The sequence below is a fragment of the Cololabis saira genome, chromosome 3, assembly GCF_033807715.1.
Source record: "Cololabis saira isolate AMF1-May2022 chromosome 3, fColSai1.1, whole genome shotgun sequence".
Classification (NCBI taxonomy): Eukaryota; Metazoa; Chordata; class Actinopteri; order Beloniformes; family Belonidae; genus Cololabis; species Cololabis saira.
The window spans coordinates 33,652,981-33,677,213 of record NC_084589.1 but is presented as its reverse complement, the minus strand read 5'-3'; the positions used below and the strand labels follow the sequence as shown (position 1 = coordinate 33,677,213).

General features: G+C 36.9%; 1 protein-coding gene and 1 long non-coding RNA gene across 2 annotated transcripts; both read left to right on the top strand.

The window, feature by feature from the left end:
• Positions 1–614: 614 nt before the first annotated feature.
• On the top strand, positions 615–10,275 carry dhdds (dehydrodolichyl diphosphate synthase). The gene is made up of 9 exons (XM_061718485.1): positions 615–745; positions 983–1,063; positions 2,105–2,221; positions 2,314–2,456; positions 4,558–4,674; positions 4,784–4,885; positions 5,007–5,121; positions 5,679–5,786; positions 9,270–10,275. The coding sequence occupies exons 2-9, from the start codon at positions 1,001–1,003 to the stop codon at positions 9,510–9,512; spliced, it is 1,008 nt and encodes a 335-aa protein (XP_061574469.1). The 5' UTR covers positions 615–745; positions 983–1,000; the 3' UTR covers positions 9,513–10,275.
• Positions 10,276–13,805: 3,530 nt separating this feature from the next.
• On the top strand, positions 13,806–17,234 carry LOC133437440 (uncharacterized). Its single transcript, XR_009780888.1, has 6 exons — positions 13,806–13,964; positions 15,267–15,284; positions 15,571–15,600; positions 15,964–16,011; positions 16,205–16,264; positions 16,586–17,234. It is a non-coding gene; the product is annotated as an uncharacterized LOC133437440 (long non-coding RNA).
• The last annotated feature ends 6,999 nt before the right edge of the window (positions 17,235–24,233 follow it).

Below are 24,233 nucleotides of genomic sequence, written 5' to 3'. Positions count from 1 at the left end.
AACTCGACAATTACTTGGGTGTGAATCAGGTGAAGGAGGCGATCCAGCTGGCTCCTCAGGGCCTGAGACTCAGGCCTGTTTGTCTCACCCATTTGGGTCATCATGGTACTTTAGAGGACAAGTAAAAGATGCTTCAAAACCGTTCTTCAGTAAACCAATAGAATATGTCATGGATAGTCTGTCTAGTATTTTTTAAATTCTATAGGAAGAAGAGGCTTCAAAAGCACTTTTTCAGTAAACCTTTGGGGGATGTCACCGCCAGTTTATCCAGTTCTTCATGACATGAATTCAGGTTAAACAAGACTACAGAGAAAAACAAAGTAAGTTTGAACAACTTTCAGTAAAATGAAAATTCCCAACAGTAACATTTCAACTCAGTAATACTTTAAGGAGATTATACTGTTGCAGTTGGTAAGTCAGTAAGCCTTATAAAATCATCATAATTTTAATTGTACTTTCAATACAGTTTGGTAATGTACTCACAATACTTTTAGCTATGATATAAATCATTTTGATCAATATTATTTTACTCAACAGTTCTCACATACATTTGTTTTGAAAATCCAAAGAGCGTTTGGCCGGAAGTCGTCATCGAGGCTGTACGTCACGGAGCGCCGATGCGGAAGTGGTCGTCATCGTAAAAGCTGTGAGTTGGAGGGTTTGTGAAATGTGAGAAAACGGCTTTAGCTGTGAGAAACGAACAACGGCTTCAGTTGTTAGATGAAAAAAGCCATCTCCGACGAATGTGAGTGTTTTCTGGATAATTGGTTAAATGGGTTATTGTTTTTTTCTTTTCTTTTTCTTCCTGATAGAAATTTAATTCATTGCATGTCTCGTGAGACCGGTCTGCATGTGAAATGTAATATATCAGTTACATAACGATTTTATTACAGAAACAGCAATCTGATTTCGGTGTGTACCACACATTTTAAGTTGTTAATATTAACCCCGTTTAAATACCGTTTTAAACACGTGATTTCAGATCGTTTAGCAGCTGAAAATGTCGTGGATAAAAGAAGGCGAATTGAATCTGCTGGAAAAGATTGCTGCAAATGTCCTAAAGGTAAGCTTATTCCTCTGTGCTTTTATTTGAAATATCATTTGATAATATAAATGAGACAGGATTAATCTAGTAAGAATAGCTTGATTTGTGCAGGCCTATGCAAATGCATTGGAAATGCATGATTTTAGAAGAAAGCCTGAATATTATTTTAACCTCTAAAGACTTTTCTTCTTGTTTCCTTGTGGACTGTCCTTTCTTAAACGGCCAAGCAGTGTAGGTCATTTAAAACTCACAATCATGTGAGCATGACTCCTCCTGAAGTGATTTTGACAGGGGAGTTATGCAGGCTCATGTGCTCATTGCCTCATAATGACACCCTTCTTTCCTCCTGCACATTAAAGTCTTCTGTAAAACGAGGTATAAAGTTAATCATAAGTCATGATAGATTGTTTTTTGTTTTGTTTTAATGCCGTTAACCACACTGAGTATTACTGATGTGAAGGATTAAGCAAATCAGTAGTGCTTCCTTATATAGTGAGAGCAATATTAAGGAACTACTATAACACAGCTGTTTTTAATGGTTTCTGTAACATAAATATTTCTTATTATCCTTTTTTCTCTGCTAAAAAAATTGTAAACACAATTTCAAACAAAATCTAGATCTTTTCTGTAGTTAAACTTCTCTTGTAGATTGATTATAGAGCAGGAAAACCTTTTTCTCCTTTTATAAAATAGCAAAAACAAATAAAAACTTGACATATTTGACTTATTCTGGCTTACAGGCCATTGTACTTATTGTGTTGTTACACTGTGTATCCAATACTTGCACTATGACACGGTGAGAATGTTGTGCCAGGTCAGTAGCAGGAAAATATGTGACATTTTTCGGTTTCCGTGACCCAGGACTTGCTCCTGCCCACCCGTGTGCTTGAACAGGATGACAGCGTTTAGAAAATGGATTTAAATATTTTGTGCATATATTTCTTTTCCTTTACAAACAAGCTCAGACATCTCATTAATACTGTATATTGGCCTCCTTTTTTAAAGCAGTGATTCATAGCTTTTCATTTTGTTTTTCCTCTTCTGGTCTTTGCCTTGTAGGCAGGACCCATGCCGAAACATGTGGCCTTCATCATGGATGGGAATCGAAGGTTTGCACGTAAGAAACACATAGAACGCCAGGAAGGACATATGCAGGGTTTCAACAAGCTGGCAGAGGTCAGTTTTCATTTGGCTTGGAAAATGGATGCCTTCAAGTCATAAATAGATTGCTCATACATCTGTGTAACCCTTTTCCCTTCTTCTGCCAGACACTACGTTGGTGCAAGCAGCTTAACATCCCAGAGGTGACGGTGTATGCCTTCAGCATTGAGAACTTCAAGCGCACTAAACACGAGGTGGATGGGCTGATGGATCTGGCCAAACAGAAGTTTGAGCGACTCCTGGAAGAACGGTGAGTTTCAAGTTTAACTTTGCTGTTCATGGTACAAGTCACATTACCCCCATCATATGATTCACAGCTTCCACCCTGCGCAGTTCAGATGAACCAGACAATGTGCTACAGCATAGTTATTTGGTGCAGTTAAATGGGTTTTTCCAAGACCAAAACTTAACTTTGCTCTTGGGTTTCAGAAAAAGTAGTTGGTTAGTTTGCAGCAATATCTTGTTCACACCAGTGAGTAAATGCTACCGGCCTGTGGGGAGAAGGGAGTTCTTGTTTCCTCATTTTAAAGTCTTGTTTTCGGTTGCTGTTTTAATTTTGGTATGATTGAGCTGCAACAATCCTAAGGGTAAAAATGTGTTGGATCTAGGTTTGGTGCAGCCAGACATAATAACCTTTACTACTCCCAGGGGGATTAGAATTACAGTGGACTGATTGCAGGATAGCTAAGATGAAGAAATTTGAAAATCTGTGCTTACTTGCTTTTGAGATTGACACAGAGGTCATTGGAAAATGCCATAGTTTTATAGATTACTCAGAATTCTACCTTTGCTCTGGTCCCTTATGCAAATTCTGATAATCTATCTTTAACTGCCACAGCTGAATTTTAATGAATATTGTGCCGGTTCACGTGTTTATACAAGCCTCTGTTGGCAGTGTTTGTTTTTTTTTTCCCTCCTTCCCCTGCCTGTTCAGGAAATTTCTTGTTAAATTTGTTTCAACAGTTTTTAAAAATAATCACAGATGACTAATTTTCTTCCCTTTTAAGGAATAAACCATGTCTTTTGTCATTTATCAGTTTATAACTCATTAGCTAAGCATGTCTAGAAATGCACTTATTCAACATGACATGGATCATGTTGTACATTGACAGCATTAGTCCAGTATTGACCTTTAATATAGTACAATATTCAGATAAACGTGTTTATATGATTTACCATTACAACATTTATGTAATCAAGTTTTAGAGATAAAGAGCAGTGTGAGTAATTGTGTGTTTTTGTCCCTGCCTTTCGAGTGTGGCGGCTAATTTTTGATTTTTTTTTTTATGTGCTAATAAACATTGTTGCTGTCATTTCACAGCTTCTTTAGTTGGCCATTTGGTGTCGCAAAAGGCTGCTAAAACTCTGACAGGGTGTTATATTGCAATTAAGCCTTTTAGATGTGTAGAATTTACCTGAGTAATGTGATTATGATTGGAGTACTCCACATGTCTTAATGCATTCATTGTGTACTTTAAATAGAATCTTATATGAATCAGGGTTGCTGCTAGTTTCTTGTTCAGAGTCTTAAATGGGTTAACATTGGGGTATTATTTTCCATGCATGATAGTTATTATCCATTCCAATCCTGTTGTTGTTGGGGGTTTTTTTGTTGTTTTTTTTAGCTTTAGACGTGACTGCAGCATTACCCTGACACCACATGTTGGTGGTACACTGAGCAGGTGGAGTCTGTGCAGTATTTAAATAGCTTGCCAACCAGCCCACACGGCCGATCCCCTGCAGATCCAGCGACATAAGCAGTATAAATGCTCATCTAGACCATATGGCAGTTAGAAACTTAACCGTTTTGTTTTAATGCCCAGCAACAATGTAATACTAGGTGAATGAAAACATGCAGTGACTTTGATGGAAATGACAATACCTCTGGAGTATTTTCTCAAAATAAACCTAAATAGATTACTATTTTGAATCACCTGTAACGCTGTTTTACTGGTTTTCAAGTGGATTTTTTTTCCTCTAACACCTAAACTGTAGAGCAGATGTGCTAGTATTATCCTGGGTACCAGCAGTGTATAATGCTGTTATTCCGTATTGACATTGTGTCCATCAAGATGCCCTTTTAGTCTGTTGTGAGACTGCTGCCACAAAGATGAGGATTTGTGAGGCGCTTAGTGTTATAATGATTACCAGAACTGGACAAAACGCCCGTTCACTTGACAGTGGAGCACAGGCTCTTTCTAGGGTACTTTGTATGTCGTTGTAGGAAATGCGCAAACACGTGTTTCAGCAACCTTGAATAAATTGAGGAGTCTTTCTGCACTCGCTGTTTATCTTTTTTTATTAGTTTTCCATCTCCCTGTCTTCTGAAAGCTCTTTCCAATGTCTCACAGGGACAATCTGGAAAAACATGGTGTTTGTGTCCGAGTGTTGGGAGACCTGAACATGCTGCCACTAGATCTTCAACAGCTCATCGCCAAAGCTGTGCTGACAACTAGGACTAACAATAAGTATGTGTATTCAATGATGCTTCTGTAGTCGCCATCATTAATAACTCAACTACCAGTCTTTATTATATTATTTCAAGTGATCAAAGGAATTTGAACTCTTGTTTTGCAGATGTTTTCTCAATGTGTGCTTTGCCTACACCTCAAGATATGAAATCACAAATGCAGTGAGGGAAATGGCTTGGGGAGTAGAGGAAGGCCTGATAAAAGCAAGGTGAGAAATGCACAGGATACTTGCGAGATAATCTTGTCAATATCCTACGTTAAATAGCATTTAGAAAGATAATCTTGGAGCCAGTGCTTTGACAAGCTGCTCGTGTTTCTGTCATGCTCAGCGATGTTTCAGAGGCGTTGCTAAGCGAGTGCCTCTACAGCAATAATTCTCCCAATCCGGACCTGCTCATCCGGACCTCGGGAGAGATTCGCCTCAGTGACTTCCTTCTTTGGCAGGTACGCAATAAAAGAATAAAAGACTCAAGCCACAGAAAGCTTTTTATCGATGAGACTACTCCCTGGGAGATCTTATATCATGTTTGAAGTAAGATCAAATGAAATGGCTGAGTGAAAGATTATACATTTTTAAAACGGTAAAACTTGTATTTCAGGTTTTGTTACTTCAGGTTTTGTGTTCAGAGCTAAAGTGTGATTTTTAACCAAGCTCTCAAGCTTTGATCCCAAACTGTCTTTGATGCTGAGAGAAGAGCTAATCTACAATCTGTGTGTCATTGCATACATTGAACAGCTTAATTGTGCCAGCTATAATGACGTTTTATAATGATTGATTAGATCACAAGCTCTATTCAGAAAATATATTTGTTTGCATATTGGGCTTTCTTTAACTGCTTTATTCCTGTGAAAACAAATTATTACTTCCAGTTTAGCTGCCAAGTCAAAGTTTGACTGTATTGACCTCCATAAATAATATTAGTTATCAATTTAGATACGGAAATATTTTACAACTAATATTCAGATACTTATGTTGGGTTTCATGTGTCATCCATCTTCAGACGTCCCACTCCTGTCTAGTGTTTCAGTCGGTTTTATGGCCAGAGTACTCATTCTGGAACCTGTGTGAAGCCATTCTCCAGTATCAGTTGAGTCACAAATCCATCCAGGTAAGGCGTTCTTGAAGGGGAGGTTTGTTTGTTTTTCTTGACTTGGTTTTTTTATAATGAAGCAAATGTTCATAAAGGCTAGTAACGAAACAAGAACATGTCAGAAGGTTGTAAATGTAGTAATGAAATGGTTGTTGGCGGTCCTTGTAGAGGATCGTAGAAAATCTGATCACAAGTGGCTAAAGCTAAAGCAAGGTCTGAATCAAGACTGCTTCCAATCCAGTCACTCAGGACACATTTGGTTTTCAGAACCAGAATCAGAAAAGGGTTTATTGCAAAGTTTGTTAAACATACACAAGGAATTTGTTGTGGTGATTGGTGCAATACAATACAAATATAAAAGCAAATATTTAAGAGAGAAAATGTATAAACAGAAATGTACAATATGAGGTGTTGGATATGAGTCTGTACAAAAGTGACTTAGGATGTGCGTTAATGTAACGTTTTTCAAACATGTCGATAATTGAGTTTATTGCCAAAGTGTAATGGAAGGGATAGGGTTAGGGTAGCCTAACCCCCTACCAGTACGCTTGTAAAAAGAGACCCCCCCCCCCCAAGTTGTTCTTTTTTCGTGAGTTCAGAGTTTTGCTCCTTTTTTCCTGCAAAAAAGTGTCATGGAAATCCACCTTTGGCTGATGACTCTCATCATTAAAAAACTAAAGCATTTGGTGTTTTCAAGTATAAACAATGTGCATGTTTATTGGCATATACAGGTACATGCATATATAAACTTTAGCACAAAAAGTAAGGATATTTGTGTTTGAAAGATTATTTCTTTTTTGCAACGATGTTTATTCGCAGTAAACCTTATACCACTGGAGAGCCTGTTTATTTCTCTTTTTAAATGAAGCCACATTTGTAAGGAACATGCATTTGTGGGACGGGCAGCACAGCTGAATATGTGGGTAGTGCTCGAGAAAAGTTTCCTAAATCTTCTCTGCCTATGCCAAACAGCTTATGTTGCAATTGCTATTGTCGCGTTTGCTGGCGTCTGCAACACATGCACTGAAACTGAACATGTTTGAGGAACATTATGTTCATTGATGAGGCCTACGGCAGTTGGATCATAGGGTCAATGCGTGGAGAAGACGCGGAGAACGCTACGCACCAATGGAGTAACATCTTTTTGTGGAGGCAGTGTGATGGTCTGGGGCGACAACTCCCTCACTAGAAAAACGAGCCTCGTCATCATTGAAGGCAATCTCAATGCAGAGAGATATTGGGATGAGATTCTGCAACCAGTGGCAATCCCATATCTCCACAGTCTGGGACCCATCTCTATCCTCCAGGATGTCCCCAACAGAACGGGTTTATCAGAGACTGCCTACAGAATTTGGGGGTGGAGAGGGCGGAGCGGTCTGCCAGCAGTCCTGACCTCAACCTCATTGAACATTTGTGGGATCAGCTTGGGCGTGCTGTTCATGGCAGAGTGAACAACACAACCACGATGATTGAAGAATGGGATGGCATCCCACAGCAGTGTGTGACCAGGCTGGTGACCAGCATGAGGAGGAGCTGCCAAGCTGTTGTGGCTGTTTGGTTCTTCCACACGCTACTCCTGTTGGAGGCTCATGTTTGTTAAATTGCCAATGTGTTTTGTTTCTTCAATCATCCAATCCACCAAACATCAAACAAGAGTCGATGGCAAAATAAGTTGTTAGGCATGGGTGCAACCCACACACTCAGCCCTGCTGCTCATCCAGCAGATGCAAGTTCCTTACAAATCTGGCACCATTTGGAAGGGAAATAAACAGTCTTTCCAACCAAGATGTATTGCCAACAAGAAGTGTTACAACAAAGAAATGTTCTACCAAACAAAAATGTCCTTACAGTACTTTTTGTGCTTAGTTTATATATTCAGAACAAAACGTGGAGAAGCAGCGTTCAGTTTTTATGCTCCGCAGATCTGGAACAAACTTCCAGAAAACTGCAGGAATGATGAACAACTCAAGGTTAAAAATGTTTTTTTGGCCTTAAGTTCAGTGTTACGCTGTGACACTTCTTTTATATGCCACTGCACTGTAACATTTGTTTTTCCTCCCTTTACTTTATGTTTTCATTATGTGAAGCACCTTGAATTGCCTTGTTGCCAAATTATGCTATATAAATAAACTTGCCATGCCTATAGAGCCGGAAGGTCAGATTTGATTACTCAAGATCTACTTGGATGCACATTTTAATGTTGTGTGAACACAAACCAAGCACTGGCCAGGAGATCAGAGTTTCAGGATGTTTCAGGACGGGCCCAATACATCCTTGAGACTATTGTTATTAAGTGATTTTTCTGGGGCTCAGTGTTAGAATTGCACATCTTCAATGACACAAGTCCATATTTTTTCAGCAGTACGTGAAAAGGCTTTTTGCAGTGTACTAAGCATTCTGTTGCAACCACACAGAGTTGTCCTTTGACTTTTGTTCATCATCCACATTCACAGATGTCCTCAGCTAAAACGCAGACCTTCAAGTTAACTCTAAAATCAGAATGACTGAATCACAGCAGTTCTCTGTGAACATGTCCACAACCAAGTTTAAAAAGTATTTTCAGCTACCGTGTGGCCAGTGGAGTTTGATCTGTCATGGGTTGTAACGTGTCATGTGCAAGCACATTATATGTGTCACAGGCACTAAAATGGAATCCAAAAAATGGAATATTGGTTTACTTGCAGCAGATCTAAAATAAGACTGAATCATGTTTATCGGACTCCTTATTTTATCTGCAATTGTAATTTTTATTGTGTAAGTATTAATCGCATATGAATCGCGATAAATCACAAGTACAGGTTCATATTGCATTAAAACTGTTTTGACATTCATCAAAAAACTGCTCCCAACTACATTTCAAAGTTAGATCAATATATATAACTATTAATCTCTAATGAAATTGTGGTGCAGGAGACTAGAGGTTAAGAACAATTACACGGCACAAATTAAAAGAAACAAAACTACAACAGTCTGTCTCTGTTCTGAAAGAGTGAACATTGTAAATAAATGCAAAAATTTAAGCTTTACATGTTCAGAAAGTAGTTTTAACGGTACAAATTAATAATCGAATATGATGCTGAAATTTCAAGGTATTGTGAGCAAAATACAAAACCAGTGCCTAAGAAAATATTGGAACAAGAATAAAAATTATGAAGGATTACGTTAAAAACATAACTGGATACTTTAAAAATTGAGTTACTTAACTAGAATATACTTCACTAAGTTTTTATTTTCCAACTCTTGACTGATACCTGACCTCAACAAAATTATTGCTGCAGTGTGATTTCATCCTCTCACTGCATCTTTAATTTCTATTGTTCAGGTACAGAACATAATCTTAAGCTTGGTTGATGGAAAAAGTATATATTTTGTACACACTTTTTTTTTTCAAATTAATTCCAGGGTTTGTGTTGCCTGTCACCCGCAATGTGATGAGAACTAGTTGTTATGAAGTTGTTGTTTTTTTAATATATTTAATTTTTTTAATGTTTTGCATTACAGAAAGCCCGCGACCTCCATCGAGAGGAGCAGGCCCTACAGCAGCTAGAAGCGGATCGAGCCTGTGTAGCGGAACACCTGCAGCATCAGGGGAATGGAAAGCCTGTCGATGCCCAGAGACGACAGGAGGCACTGCAGCTCTACGCCACTTCCCGGGAAGCACGAGTTGGACATTTCCTACAAGCACTGAAGGACAAAAGAAACTCTTTCTTTTCAGACTTGTCCAGCGAAGCCGTCTTAACCTAGGAAAGCTTAAAAGAACAAATCTACTGAAGTAGGGGCAAAATCATGTCTGCCCTCTTCCCAAAAGGGCTTCTGTGGAAAAAGGGAAGAGTAAACGACAAATAACAGTGGTTTTGTTGGGGATTTGTATAAAATAAGTGGGCAATTTGACCCCTATGGGGCTGTAGAATAATTGTGATATTTATGATTGTAGATTTACAAAGTATAATGTGTGGAAATGTCTGGTCAAGATGTAGTTAGATAGTTGTCAAAGACGTCTGTCAAATGCATGCCTTTGATTGAATGGTTAAAATCTGTGAGTGAAAGCTGATGTCTGGTGTTTTGTAAATGCTCCCAACAAAGATATTCAAGGAACTCGGAACGGTTTGGTATTTTTGATGACTAAATGTTATCTGTTAAATGTAAATTTAAAAAACATAACTATATTTTGACCAGCTTTCTTAAGCAGAATAAAGTCAGAAGTGTATATTAGCTATGGCTAAATGATGTATAATTTGCTTTTATTTTTGTTTTTCTCTGCATAAGTTTTTACATTGTTCATGCTGCTGTTAATGTTATAACTTGACAACTTTCAACTCCTACAAATGGTGCAAAATGATACATTGTTCAAATTCTGAAAAATACACTTACTATTTCCTCAGTTTTAGGAAAAGCTGAGGGCTTAAAACGAGTATCTGCCTGTTTCTCAGTAAAATAATAAAACTGATGAAACAAAAACACTGCAAATTAGCATTCAGTTTGATGAAGACATTTCTGGGTGGGGCTTAATATAACTTTTGATTTGGTGCACTCCAAAGTCAAACTGGAGCAATAAAAGCTGTTGTATGATCATAAACAATCACACTAGCAGACCTGCCATCAGATAAAGAGCGTGCCAGATCCTTTCAGATTCTACTGTCAAATGCAAGACAAGAAGGGGAAAATCGAAGCGCAACTAATGTTGCACCTCATTTTTTGCACATGCAAGACATTTCCTGTGTGAGATGAATAGATTGGTGGCTTAAAGTGGCCTTCAAATCAAACATGACTGACCTGAATATACATCCTTTTAGAGAAGCAATTCTCATTCAGTAACTAATCATTTTGAGATAAGTTTCATGCAGACCAGAAACAAAAAAAGTAATAGTAAAAGTCCTGCTTTCAAAATGAATGAAATACGTACATCAAATGTCGATGAAGGAAACATTCAAGTGACAAATCTTGATATTGAACTGAATGCACACTTGTGTACTAACAGGCAGGAGAAACCAAAATCATGCTAAAAATCAGATACAGAAAAGAAATAACGAAATAAAGATGAAAATCACATCCCAACACCTAAATAAATAATACAAATATTCAAGTGTGCATGGCTTGCACCTGCACGTTTGCACTTCAAGCTAAGTCTAGGCATACTCCTACCAAGACGGTGGATGGCCTCCTGCTGTAGGACTTCACAGATCTAGATCAGTGAGTTCCTGGACAGTCTGCTGTATCACGTGGTGTCATACATGATCTCCCAGAGATACTCAACTGGATTCAGATCTGCCGATTGTGAAGGCCAGCCAATGTCATCAATGCCCTCTTCATCCAGGAGGCACCCAGGACCCTTCGCTCCAGTTGGAGGCCTAGTAATGGATCTGAAGGGAAGTAACAGCAGTCCAGGGACAGTGGTGTGGCATGTGAAGCTCTCTGAAATTCACCACCAAAATAAGTCACGCTGGGAAATGTTGCAGGCAGCATCATGCTCTGCCTCGGCATATCAGCTTCTTTCACATCTGTACCCAGTGTGCTCTTTCGTGAAGAGAAGGAGATATCACAGGCAAATCAACCAATTCTGGTTTTCTCTGCCAAATGCCACCTATAATAAGTCTCAAAGTCTGTTTCTGAAAGTTTTCCCAGAAACATGAACATGGTTTGAGTTTGAAGTCATTTTATGACTTCAGGCAGTACTGTTGTTGAAACATTGTCCATATACAGCCTTTTCTAGCTTCTCACTGTTTTCCACAGCATTCAGCAACACATACTGTATGGACGTGACATCCGGGAGGAGCTGCGCAACCTGAATGCAACAAGCTGCGAAAGAAGGACACTAAACGCAAAACTATGTAAACATTTCTCAGGGAGGATAAGAAGGCTGGTCTGTGGCTGGGTTTATGCAGTATGAATGTTTTCAATATACAAAAAGTATATGAAATGTTTTTCTTTTAATTCGTTTACTGTTCTGTATGGATATATGTAGGAGCTGACAGAAATTGATTATAAAAGCAAGGGTAGGCGTAATAAGCTAAGCTTCAGCCTACACATTTTCGGTCTTGTTTTGTTTATATATATTTTGGTCTAATGCAATATTAGCATTAACCTCATGTTTATTTGTTTTTCTCTTTTCTTTAATTTCTTTTGTATTTGAATTCTTACTTTGGAAATGACCGAAATAAACAGACACCAAAACAATCTCCCAGACAGCAACACTCACCGGTGCCAGCCCAGGCACTACCCACCTCCCCACAACGGAAGCAACCCTTATTTAAAGTGTAGGAAGGAAGGGGTAGAGAGAGAGAGAGAGAGAACGACGTGCAGCCAAGGCCCGCAGGCCAGGACTCGAACCTGCGACCGCTGCAGAAGGACTGTAGCTTCAGTACATGGGCCGCTCGCTTTAACCAGACATTCACATCCAACTACACACTGATACTCAATACACATTCACACCCACATGCACATTGAAGCGGCCCTATAATACTTTTTTTGGTCAATATTGGATCTTTGAGTTGTTTATACTGAAAGATCTGCGTGTTCGTTTGTCTGGTGCACCATAAGAAAACCAGTGAACAGAATCAAATGTTACTACAAGCTTTTATTATATCATGCACAATGTTTCCCAGCCGGAGGTAAACCTCTCTCAAACCACAGAGGCAAGAGAGAAATGCACACAGTGGGCATCCAGCCAGTAATATTTATACTAAAAAGGGAGGTGTTCTTGTACATGAACCTCATCGGTGGAGCCAGCTGCCAAATATGTCAGACTGTCAGCCGTATATCATATTTATTTATTGCTTCCTACTTGAGATGTCAACCCAGATAACGTGTTGCTCTGATGAACTCTCAACACTCATAGAGTCTCAGAGTAATCAACACTGTGCAATAATAATAATAATAATAATAATAATAATAACCACAATCATATGCTGTAACAATGCACCTTTCAATAACCATGTCTACCTCTCCTAAAACTGTATGTTAATAAGAGCTGTCATTTGTCTATTTACTGTACAGTGAGCGAAAATAACTAAGTCAAATTCCCTGTCTTGTTTCACCTGACTTGGCCAAATAAACATGATTCTGATTCTGATGAGACCCATCAGTGTTAAAACATATGTTTCTCTTCATTGTCTTCACCTAAAGAAACAGAGAAAATATCTACTATTTTAACAGCCTAGTCAGATAACCATGTAGATTCATTACTCCGGCACTTTAAAACCAGATATTTGGTTCATTTTTTCTTTTAATATTATTTATTCTTTTGTATTTCACCAATCACCACAACAAATTCCTTGTGTGTGTTATTGTTACTACTTGGCAATAAACTTTCTGATTCTGATTCTAGTCATAAAACAGGAGATTTTTTTTTATTTTATTATTTTTTATTTTTTTTATTGAACATACAATAACACAGTATCATAACATTTTCTCGTAAGGACATTCATACATTATAAACATGAAGTGGAATGTTGTCATCAAGTATAAGCCATGTACAATATATATATATATATATATATATATATATATATATATATATATATATATATATATATATATATATATATATATATATATATATATATATATATATCTATATATATATATATATATATATATATATATATATATATATATATATATATATAGAAATGAAACAAAACAAAACAAACAAAAGGGGTTGTTATTTTAAAATACAAGTAAAAACATTTTCATATATTTTCAAAATCAGGCAAAACAAAAACCATAACAAAATAGGAGCATAAAACAGGAGATGACCCTGCAAATAGAGAAAGAAACCTTTTAAACACTTTCATAAAATCCCAACAATACGTACGATTTCCCGCTTTTTGTCTCTATTTATTTATTTATATCTGCATTTTAACCACCACAGAGCGTCCACACAGCGCCCCCGTGCGGCGCAGATCGGTAGTTTACCAGCCCGCTTCCTGCCGCTTTAACAAATGGGTGGCGCCTCAAACCACGTGTCACCTTCTCCTCCAATGAAAATCGTCGAAATACAAAACCGGTTCAAACCGGTTTCGTTCTTATATTTCACTGTATAAACTACAAAAACATTCGTTTGCATTATACATTCGCCATTTTACGCAGCGAGTCATCGGTTGTCCCGTGTCCTCTCTCCAAAAAACACTGTTTTAACGACCATATTTTTTTTTAACCTTCTGTGTATTTCCATCCAAAAACATGGGAAAGGCAAAGGTAAGGTATTTTTATTTTTATATTTATTTTTTTTTAATTCTAAGCGTGAGATCGGTGCTTGCATGGTTTTGGTGGAGGTAGTTGGATGTTTCTGCATCAGATGAACGTCATCATCCCTAGTAAGCGCCACAGCAATGGCGGTCTGACAGCACAGCCCCGCACCAGCATCTTGTTAAGCCTCCGTACTTGACAGCAAAGTAAAATATGCAGAAACGCACGACAGCCCAGCGTCTGCACACTAAATATCGATTTTTGCATCAAGTTATGCGTCGTTTGGAGACAAGTCTTCAATGTTGCATCGTGCACAATTTCTGGCATCGCCTGTCTTTTCCCTCCCTGGCAGTAGGCTGGGCGCAATTTGACAGGTCGTACGCAGTAAACCGCTTTTTATTCAGGGAATTACTTTTTATATTCAGAATTAGCAGAAAACATGGGATTTAATTTAACCTACAGGAATGGTGGAGTGTTTTTAGTATTTAAATGAGCTTCGAGTGCAGCCTGCTGCGAATTTGAGGAAGGAGTGGGGGGAGGGGAGTTGATTTATTTTTCTCCGTTTGGTTTCAGAAAATATGGCTTTCTAGTGCATGTTGAATAAAAACCCACTCATATTTGGTCAGGATTTTTTTATATGCCTTTTTTTCCTATTTTTCTGATATGTTAAAAGTCGCACTAGATTATTATTATAATATGGCGCGAATGAGTTTTTTTTTTCCTTCCAAAAAAAACCTAGTATTTACATTTGTGGTAATTAACCGTAATAATTAGGATTCTTCTTGTATTTTTTTCTTACGTGCATATTATGTTGCAATGCATAAAATGGAAAAATATAAACAAAAGTCAAAATATACTCATTAAAACGAAATATGTCTCTTTTTTATAAAAAAAAAAAAAGAAATCTCAATCTAAATGTGCTTGTGGTTTTCTTAAAAGAGCGGCATTCTCGCGTTTTGCAGGTTTTATTGTGTCGCTACAGATTAGTAAAGAAGTAATCTTATCAGTTTCCCTACAGCTGTCTGTAGGCGCGCACTGATACAAAACAAAGGAAGCTGTCAAGGCGCCAAAGGGGTGTCATGGTGACAGGACTGCCCAAATTTGAATTCAAATATGCGCGGGAAGCTCTTTGTTCGCTCCCAGATCCGCATCGGAGTCAAAGTTTCTCAACTTGACTCTTGCTTCTGTCTGCACAATATTTTCTCGCATAGTATAATTTACTGATTAAACCTCTTGTGTTGCTTTAGTTGTTGCATGCAATGCTTTATTAAAACTTTTAACAATGTTTTTCTTTTTCTTTTTTTCTTGCAGGCAACGGTTCCCCCCGAGGTTTGTCACAAATAATTAATTTTTAATTTCTATTATTGAATGCATACTCTATTTTAAAGTTTTTCACAATTGTTCAACCGTTAAATAAATCAGTTTTTATCATTTTTTTTGTTTGATAGTTGTTGCTGCTTTATTAATTTAATAGGATTTTAATTGTGCCATTTGTCCAGTTTGCTATTAAGATGAGATTTTTTGTATTTTGAATTTATTATTTCATTATTTATTATTATTTTCAATTAGGCCATTTTCATTCACACTCGAGCCTTTTCCCCTTCTCTATCACCAGCAAAGAAGAACCTCTCCACGACTGGCACTGGTAAGCCCCGAATAAAACTCAATATTGTAATCAGTTTAGGCTGTTTCTGCTGTGTAATTGCTCTCGATTCTCAACTATTTGGTAGTTTCCTGATAACAGCATCCCAAATGAGAAACGTGCATAATCAATCACTGCTCATAGATCACATATCTTTCATGAAACTGTCATCACATTTATAGTTATCACATTGCAGAACACGATTGAGCCTTGGAAGCTGTTTTCAGTGTTTTGTGCTTACAATATTAATTCAGAATTATTGAGTAATAGGTCTGACATCGCTACTTTTCATAATTTTAAAGAAACTGTACCTTTTTCTTGAGTGACGTTATATTGACTAATTTTTAATATCTTCTTGTTTTGCAGAAACCTAAATCGGCACCAGTGGAGACCAAGAAAAAAGCTGTCGCAAAGGTATAAAATTTGGTCATATGAGCTGAGAATGACTGTCTGCTTTATGTTAAGCTCAATAAACTTCCTATGAAACCAAATGAGTTCTTTGAATTTAAATAAAATATTTCTCTCCAGGGCAAAAGGAAAAAAAATAAGTGTTTATGTTTAATTAAAGATATTACAGTTGTAAATATGTTATTACCATCTTTTGTAGAAGGCGGCACCCAAAGCAAAGAAGGCCAAGCCAGCGGAGAATGGCAACAGCAAAGCTGAGGTATGTCTGTCTGAGGAGGAAAAGGTTCTCCTATAGTTCATAAACACCACAAACACCCTTCATTGATTGGCGTTTTATTGGAGTTTTTAATCTGATCTAGGTGTTATAATCATTCATAGCAAATCTCAATTATAAAAGAACAATGAAATAATAAATAAAATAATTATGTTCTAAAATTCAAACCAAAAACATTTAGATTAGAGTTGCATCTGCACACTGAACCTGTCTCAGAAAGTTGAGGGTCCTTGGTTGAATTCAGCTTAAAGAAATAAAAAACCAAACAACTTTTGTCTATCTAACCTGCTATTTTTCTATCCTTAGGAGCCGAAGGCTGAAGCCACCGAAGCCAAATGAACAGTTGATGTGCTCTCTCTGTGTACTTGGTGATTGTACAGTTTTAAATAAGTATTTTTTACCAAGTTTTATATTACAAATGTCATTTATAGGTTTGTTTTGGGCTTGCACTTAATGTAACAAAACTCTGTTTTCACATTCATTTTCATTTTATATCAATTTAAAAACGATTACCGTCCATATCTTGTAGACGTGGCATTTATAGTTTGTCTAATCTTTTTATCTTATTTTATTTTATTTTAAACTGCTGAGAAACAGCATTGGATTTATAATCTAATTTTAAACATAAGGCAGCTAAAGCATAGTAAAATTTTAAAGAGAATAGGAACTTTGTCATTTATCTTCTTGTATTTCAACGTTTAACTAATTAAACAATTGCTTATCAAATGTTTTGAAAACGTGCATGTCAACAAAAAAAGAATCTAGTCGTTAAAATGCCACAGAAAACTTATGTTTTTAGCTCCAAAGTGATAGATCCCAAAAAAACATAGATGATGTAAATCTGGTCATCAGATAAAAAAACTTTTTGTTAAGTTATGTTTCTGTTAGAGGAAGAGAAATCTTTCTGACCACAGTGGTTGACCTAAATGTTCTTAAATAAAAATCTTGAAAATGGTGTTTTGTGCCTTATTTTGTGAGTTATAAACAATTGAAAAAGCAAAAGACTGGAATAATTAAATGACTGACCTGTTAACTCGGCAAAGGGAAAGGTTAATAGAGTTATCAGGGAAACATGAAGTAGAAACTTGGTCGTCTGTCCATTATCTGAAACTTAACATTCCTGCTCAGGGTCACAGGGACCTGCTGGAGCTCCGTAGGTCTGGATCAAAGGCAGGCGTACAACTGCAGTCCTATTCAAACAAGTCATTTTTAGACGTTTTATATCAGGTCATGATGGGTTATCATGTCTCCAGACTCAGTCTTATGGTCAGAGAATTAAGCTAAACTGCCTGTATGTAATGTAATACGCTGTAAGTAATAATACATTTTATGTATAGGCGCCTTTTTCTGACACTCAAGGTCACCGTACAGATAAAATCAGGTACAACAATCACCATAAAATGAGAACAAAAACGTCTTTACAATAATGCCATGACTGATGAGATGTGTAAGCAAAACATGAATATACTCACGATTTGAATCTGAAGTAGCAGCAGGTGCTGTTTAACGAATTAACGTGATTAACTGACTATCAACACACACTTATACAGGACTGTCTCAGAAAATTAGAATAGTGTGATAAAGTTCTTTATTTTCTGTAACGCAATTTAAAAAAAAAAAAAAAAAATGTCATACATTCTGGATTCATTACAAATCAACTGAAATATTGCAAGCCTTTTATTTTAATATAGCTGATTATGGTTTACAGTTTAAGATTAAGATTCCCAGAATATTCAAATTTTTTGAGATAGGATATTTGAGTTTTCTTAAGCTGTAAACCATGATCAGCAATATTAAAATAATAAAAGGCTTGCAATATTTCAGTTGATTTGTAATGAATCCAGAATGTATGACGTTTTTGTAATTGCATTACAGAAAATCACAATATTCTAATTTTCTGAGTTAGTCCTGTAGAGGCACAAGTTTAGCAGATAGCTTCTCTTCATCATCACAGTGCATCCCCATTCCTAGATGGACAATAGTGTGAGTTGTAACTTTAGATATCTTAGTTTAGAGCAGCTTTGTCCTTTGTCTTGTATTCATCTGAAAGCTGTTAAGTAGCAGTTGCAGTTATTGCACAGCAGGGGTCTTCAAGTCCAGTCCTTGAGGGTGGGGGTCCTGCATGTTTTCAGTGCTTCCCACACCTGATTTTAATGAAAGTTCATCCTCAGCATGTCATCAAGGTCTGCACAAGTCTGCTAATGACACAGTCGTTTGTGTCAGAAGCAGGGAAACATCTGAAACATGAAGGACACCGACCCAGGACCGGAATTGAGGACCCCTGTTTTTTTAGTTTTTTTTTTAATTGAAAGACAAGATGCAAACAGCACAATACAACCGCCAGGGGGAGACATACACTCAGGAAAATCAGGACACAATGAAACAATGAACTACAAAAATACATTGAAAAGAGCACATAAACTTAAGGTCTTGATGGTCTTTGCATTGGTGGAGAGACTAATGGTTCTAATGTATTGTTTGACCTCATTTTCAAAAATACAAAAAAGAGGCTTTTGATTAGTATACCCAGTACTCGAGTTGTAAAAATGGATGGTGGATTTTATCATATGGGGACAGATAATTTGTGCTCATTACAAATAATATAATATATTACAAATAATAGCACTGACCAAAACACCTGCAGAAATGACATAGCAGCAGTTAAATGCAGCCTTCTGTAAGCTTTAAATATCCACTGGGCTTACATCAAATACATCAAAACACAACAATAAAAAACAGTTTTCTGAACTTATCAATATGTCTCTGTCCTTCACAGTAAAATGGATCACTGCAAAAACTCAAAATAAGAATATTTGTCCTATTTCTAGTTAAAATGTCTCATTTTAGTAAAAAATCTTATTACACTTAAAACAAGACTCATCACTGGAAAAAACAACAATTTTCACCTGTTTCAAGTAGATTTTCTCTTGAAATAAGTAGAAAAATCTGCCAGGGGAACAATATTTTTTTTTTACTTGTAATGAGAAGATAAATCTTGTCCCACTGGCAGATTTTCCTACTTATTTCAAGTGAAAATTTACTTGAAACAGGTGAAAATTGTCAAATAAGTTATTTTTATGGTGTTATTTTTCTGGTGATGACTCTAAATGTTGAAATAGCAGTAAAACCACATTCATTGATGAAATGACATAAGGGATGGAATGGGGGGATGGCAGTTTTACAGGGGGGATGATTTTTACTGTTTTTATTTCAGGGGGGGATGCCATCCCCCCTCATCCCCCCTCAACTCCAGTACTGATTATACCGGGATTTATGAATAAACAATTTTGTCAGAAGTGTAATAAGATTAATAATATAAAATAGTTTTTTTTGACAGAAGGATAGTCAATGAAGCCAAACAATACATGTTCAAAGCAAAGGGAGAAATGTGGTTCAACACAAACACAAATCAAATTACAGATATGGACCCATAATGTTGTAGTGAAAGAGCAATCCAAAATAAATGAAAAATATCTTCAGGGGATTTGAGGACCCCTGTTGTACACAGAGGTGTCAAAAGTATTCACATTCATTACTCAGGTAAAAGTATAGATACTAGAGTTTAAAAATACTCCTGTAGAGGTTGAAGTATCAACTTTTTTACTCAAGTAAAAGTATAAAAGTGCTGGTTTCAAAACTACTTAAAGTATAAAAGTAAAAGTAATGTAAGGTGGAAAAAAGCCATTAAGGACAAAAGCCATTGAAAATGAATGAATCTTAGTATAATGCAAATATATTAAAGAACCATATATGTGTACTATTGAGCATTAACATGTGTTTCAGAGAGCAGAAGATATGACGACTAGTTGCCTATAAGTATTGTAATGGTGCAAAAAGTCAAACTTCAGAGGCATGTTATCATTTATCCTAACCTTTATTGGAATGTACATCCAAGTTTAGTTGCAGGAATCTGAGGGAACGGATGTAAGAACAAAACTGGACAAGAACATCTGAAACAACCACAACCAAATTCACTCTATCTGGATGTCGCAATTTAACTGGATAGTTTTTTTTAAAGGCCGAAATGAAATAGAGTAACGAGGCTGTTTTTAAAATGTAAGGAGTAAAAAGTACAGATAATTGCGTCAAAATGTAAGGAGTAAAAGTAAAAAGTCGTCTGAAAAATAATTACTCCAGTGAAGTATAGATAACCAAAATTTCTACTTAAGTAAGGTAACGAAGTATTTGTACTTCGTTACTTGACACCTCTGGTTGTACAGTACCTAAAGGTTGGAGCCTCTGGTGTCTTTGCGCCGTGCGGCCAGCAGGGGGCAGTGCTGCACCGCTGTAGATGAGCGGCATGTGCGTCTCTGTTCCTGCTGGGGTGTCCCTCTGTTCTTAAAGCCTGATTTATGGTTCCGCGTTAAATCGACGCAGAGCCTTCGCCGTACCCTACGGCGACGCGCACCGTACGGGCACGTCGCTGCGTAACATACGCCGTAGGCTCTGCGTTGGTGTAACGCGGAACCATAAATCAGCCTTTACACATGAAAGTAGGTCAGATATGACGCGTAGGCTGTGTTTGTAAACATTAGCTGTGGACCATTGGTTGGTTTTATAACTCAGTGAGTTATATATGGCCCATGGTGTGGTAGTGACTTCTTTTTTTCCTGTTACATGTTCATTTAAGATAAACAACCAAAACACATGCATCTTTAAAATATAGAAGCTTTGTGTGAGTTTCCCATCTGTAAATCACTTCATAAATCTGTATATCCAGTGTTTGTCTATTATTTTGTGTAAAAATTCAGTTTTAAAACACATTCAAAACATTAACTAAATAATAATTTTAAAAAAATCTCACATTGCACTTGATTAATGCACAATTTCGGACAGACTCGGTGTTAACAAGTTGATAGCTGTTTTTCCAGTTTCCACATTATATCCTTCCACTGAAGCAGTTTTTGGCCTCAAAATGTAGATTCTTCCTCCACAGCTTTGTCCCTCGCGTGCATTAGCAGAAGAAATTAAAAAGTTTAAGTGACAACTTAACTTGCAGCCACTCAGGATGTGATTCATAGCCATTTTTTAGTCTACATCCATATCCACAGAATACAGAGTACTATTACTTATATTGTTGATCATTTTCAACACACCATCACAGACATGTCTTGTCAGTTTTATATTCTAGCTGCATCATTTTTGCCACATAACCCCTCTCAGGCAGCAGGTCCAGCTAATGTGGAAGTCATGTGGAAGAACAGCATAATAAAAGAAGTCCATTATAGACCACAGCAACAATACTTGATGAAACAATTCCACCACAAGTTCCATTAATGTTCTGTTCATTTCATTTATTGATTCATTCCAGACATATCAAGATCATTGTATAAGGCATAACAACGTTAACACTAGTATGAATCCATCTATCTATATACAGATATACATACATGCATACACACACATTTTGAGCATATAGAATCCCTTGTAAATAAATGTATATAAATAAATGAATCTTTTTTCAATTAATGTACACACAAAAGGATATACAGTAAATATATATATATATATATATATATATATATATATATATATATATATATATATATATATATATATATATATGTATATGAAATAAATGTATACTCAATGTGCACATACCTACCTCTCTCTCACTCTCTCTCTCTCTCTCTCTCTCTCTCTCTCTCTCTATATATATATATATATATATATATATATATATATATATATATATATATATATGCACACAACTAATAAACATAACACATAAATCCTGTTTAACATGTCTGAAAAGGGGTAGGAAGATGTAAAACTTATTATTCCTACCCCTTCTCCAATATTCCACAATTTTTTTTTTTTTGTAATTCAAGTTTTTATTTCTTAGTCTTTGGTGTTTGACAGTACAAAACTTTACATTGTTAGACATTTCTTATTATATACATTACATGTAATATCAGTGTCAAAGCAAAACCAAAATAAAGTAAAGATACAGCGTGAGCGTTACTGTTTGTAAAGAGCATATAGATGGTTCCATAGCTGGAAAGCAGATTCATACAGTGGATTACAGTGCTGGATATGGTACAATCGGAGGGAGGTATTCATACTGTAGACTCATCAGGCAATGTGATGTGAGCCCAGAACGAGCCCCAGTCTGGTGCCTTGGTCTTGTTTGTATTGTTCAACCTGTTGACCATAATGTTGTTTGATCACATGATCAGTGGGTGGTTGGGTAAGTCACATTCCTTTGAACAAACTCATTTTTTATTTTCTTAAAGGTCTTACCAGCTGATACCAAGTTTGGCCAGTTCTAGTTTTCCTTCTCGGAACAACAATCAACTGCCTGCGTTAACTTAATCAACGACGAAGAATAGCAGAAGCTGCCGGCTGCGTGCTCTGATGGATGCGCTCTGAACCTCTTCATCTTTTTTCGTTGTCATAACTCCGAGCTGATGCTGGTTTAATTTTCTTATTGTTTGTTTTCTCAAATGCGTCGGTTGTTGTTCCTCTAAGAGTTTTTTTTTGCCTCACAGGTTGTGGAAAACTTTAAGAACGTGGTCTTGAAGCTATGTGGACTTACTAATTGGGGCATTTATTTATTTTCAATAATAAATGCCCCAATTAATTTTTTTTTTTTCGATATCTCAGTATTGGAAGCTTCTTAGCGGACACTTTTACTGCCTGCTCAAATGAATAAAAAATTAAATATGCAAGGCTTTGCATGTAATGCATGTATTGTAAAATAAACACTGGGGGATTCTGGTCAGAGCCGATCAAACAAAAATCCTCGAATTCTGATCACCATCTGGTCAGCTTGATGCATTTCTATATTTAGCCCACTCTGACTTTTAAGTAAGCGCTTATGTTTGCTGCTCCACTTCTGGTGAGGTCTGGGTCAAAGGTGAGTGCCTAAAGCATGTGAGGACTTGAACAGGCAGTAAGGTTAGCTGCAGCAATGGCCAAGACTTGCTGGGGAGGTACATAGGCAGAAACAAAAAGCAAAAGTCCAGACTAAATTCATCCTTTAGACCGACTAAACTGACAACATGATGGAACAAGTTGATTGACCCAATCAGAGACCAACATCAGCTTGATTCAAGCCTCCTTGTGTTGTATCTTTTAGCTGTCGAGACCTGTATTAAAGACAAACTTACATGAGCAAGAGGTCTTTCAATATCCTGGACAGTTTCCCCTTCTGCAGTAACGTGAGAGTGAGTTGATGTTTTTTTTTTTAGTCTGTATTATGCTTACCCCCCGGAGTGAGGAATGCATATGATCCCAGTGGATCCAGAGAGCCGCACTGGGGGACCATTCAGTGTAAATCCACATGGGTAAGAAAACTTATTTCAGCTTATACCACCTTCTGAAAAGTATTTATTTGGATATTAGGAACAGCACACAGACATCTCAGCAAGGGGTAAGAAACATGATTGCTTTTTGCTGCTGTTATCACAGTTGGTCTTGTTTCAGCTCTTACTGAACACACTGAAATGCTCAGTGAGACATATCAAGATAAGACACCAAACAATAATGGTGATTAAGCCAATTTTCGAGAGATAAGTCCAGCCTTAAATTGATGTTTTTATTTTTTGATGGTTCTTGGTTTAATCAGCTGTCTGGGAGGATTTAAGTAAGGTTTTACAGGTACTTAGAAACCTCAGGAGGGATTAACTGAAAGTGTTAGGAATGGGCTTTTTATGGCTTTTCCATATTGACACAAAAGCTGCATGTGAAATGAGACATTTCCGTGCCACTTATCAACTAAAGAGGGCTGAAATAATGTACATTTGAACATGGTCACATCTTTGACTTTGAGTGAGTCCTTAAAAGCGCTCCAGACAACACTTATATAACACTGGACCACATTACACCGGTCATGAAATCACTACACTGGCTTCCAGTGAGTCAAAGGATAGAGTTTAAAATCTGACTGCTGGCCTACAAAGCACTGAATGGTCTTGGACCAAAATACATGGTTGATCTGTTAGTTCCTATG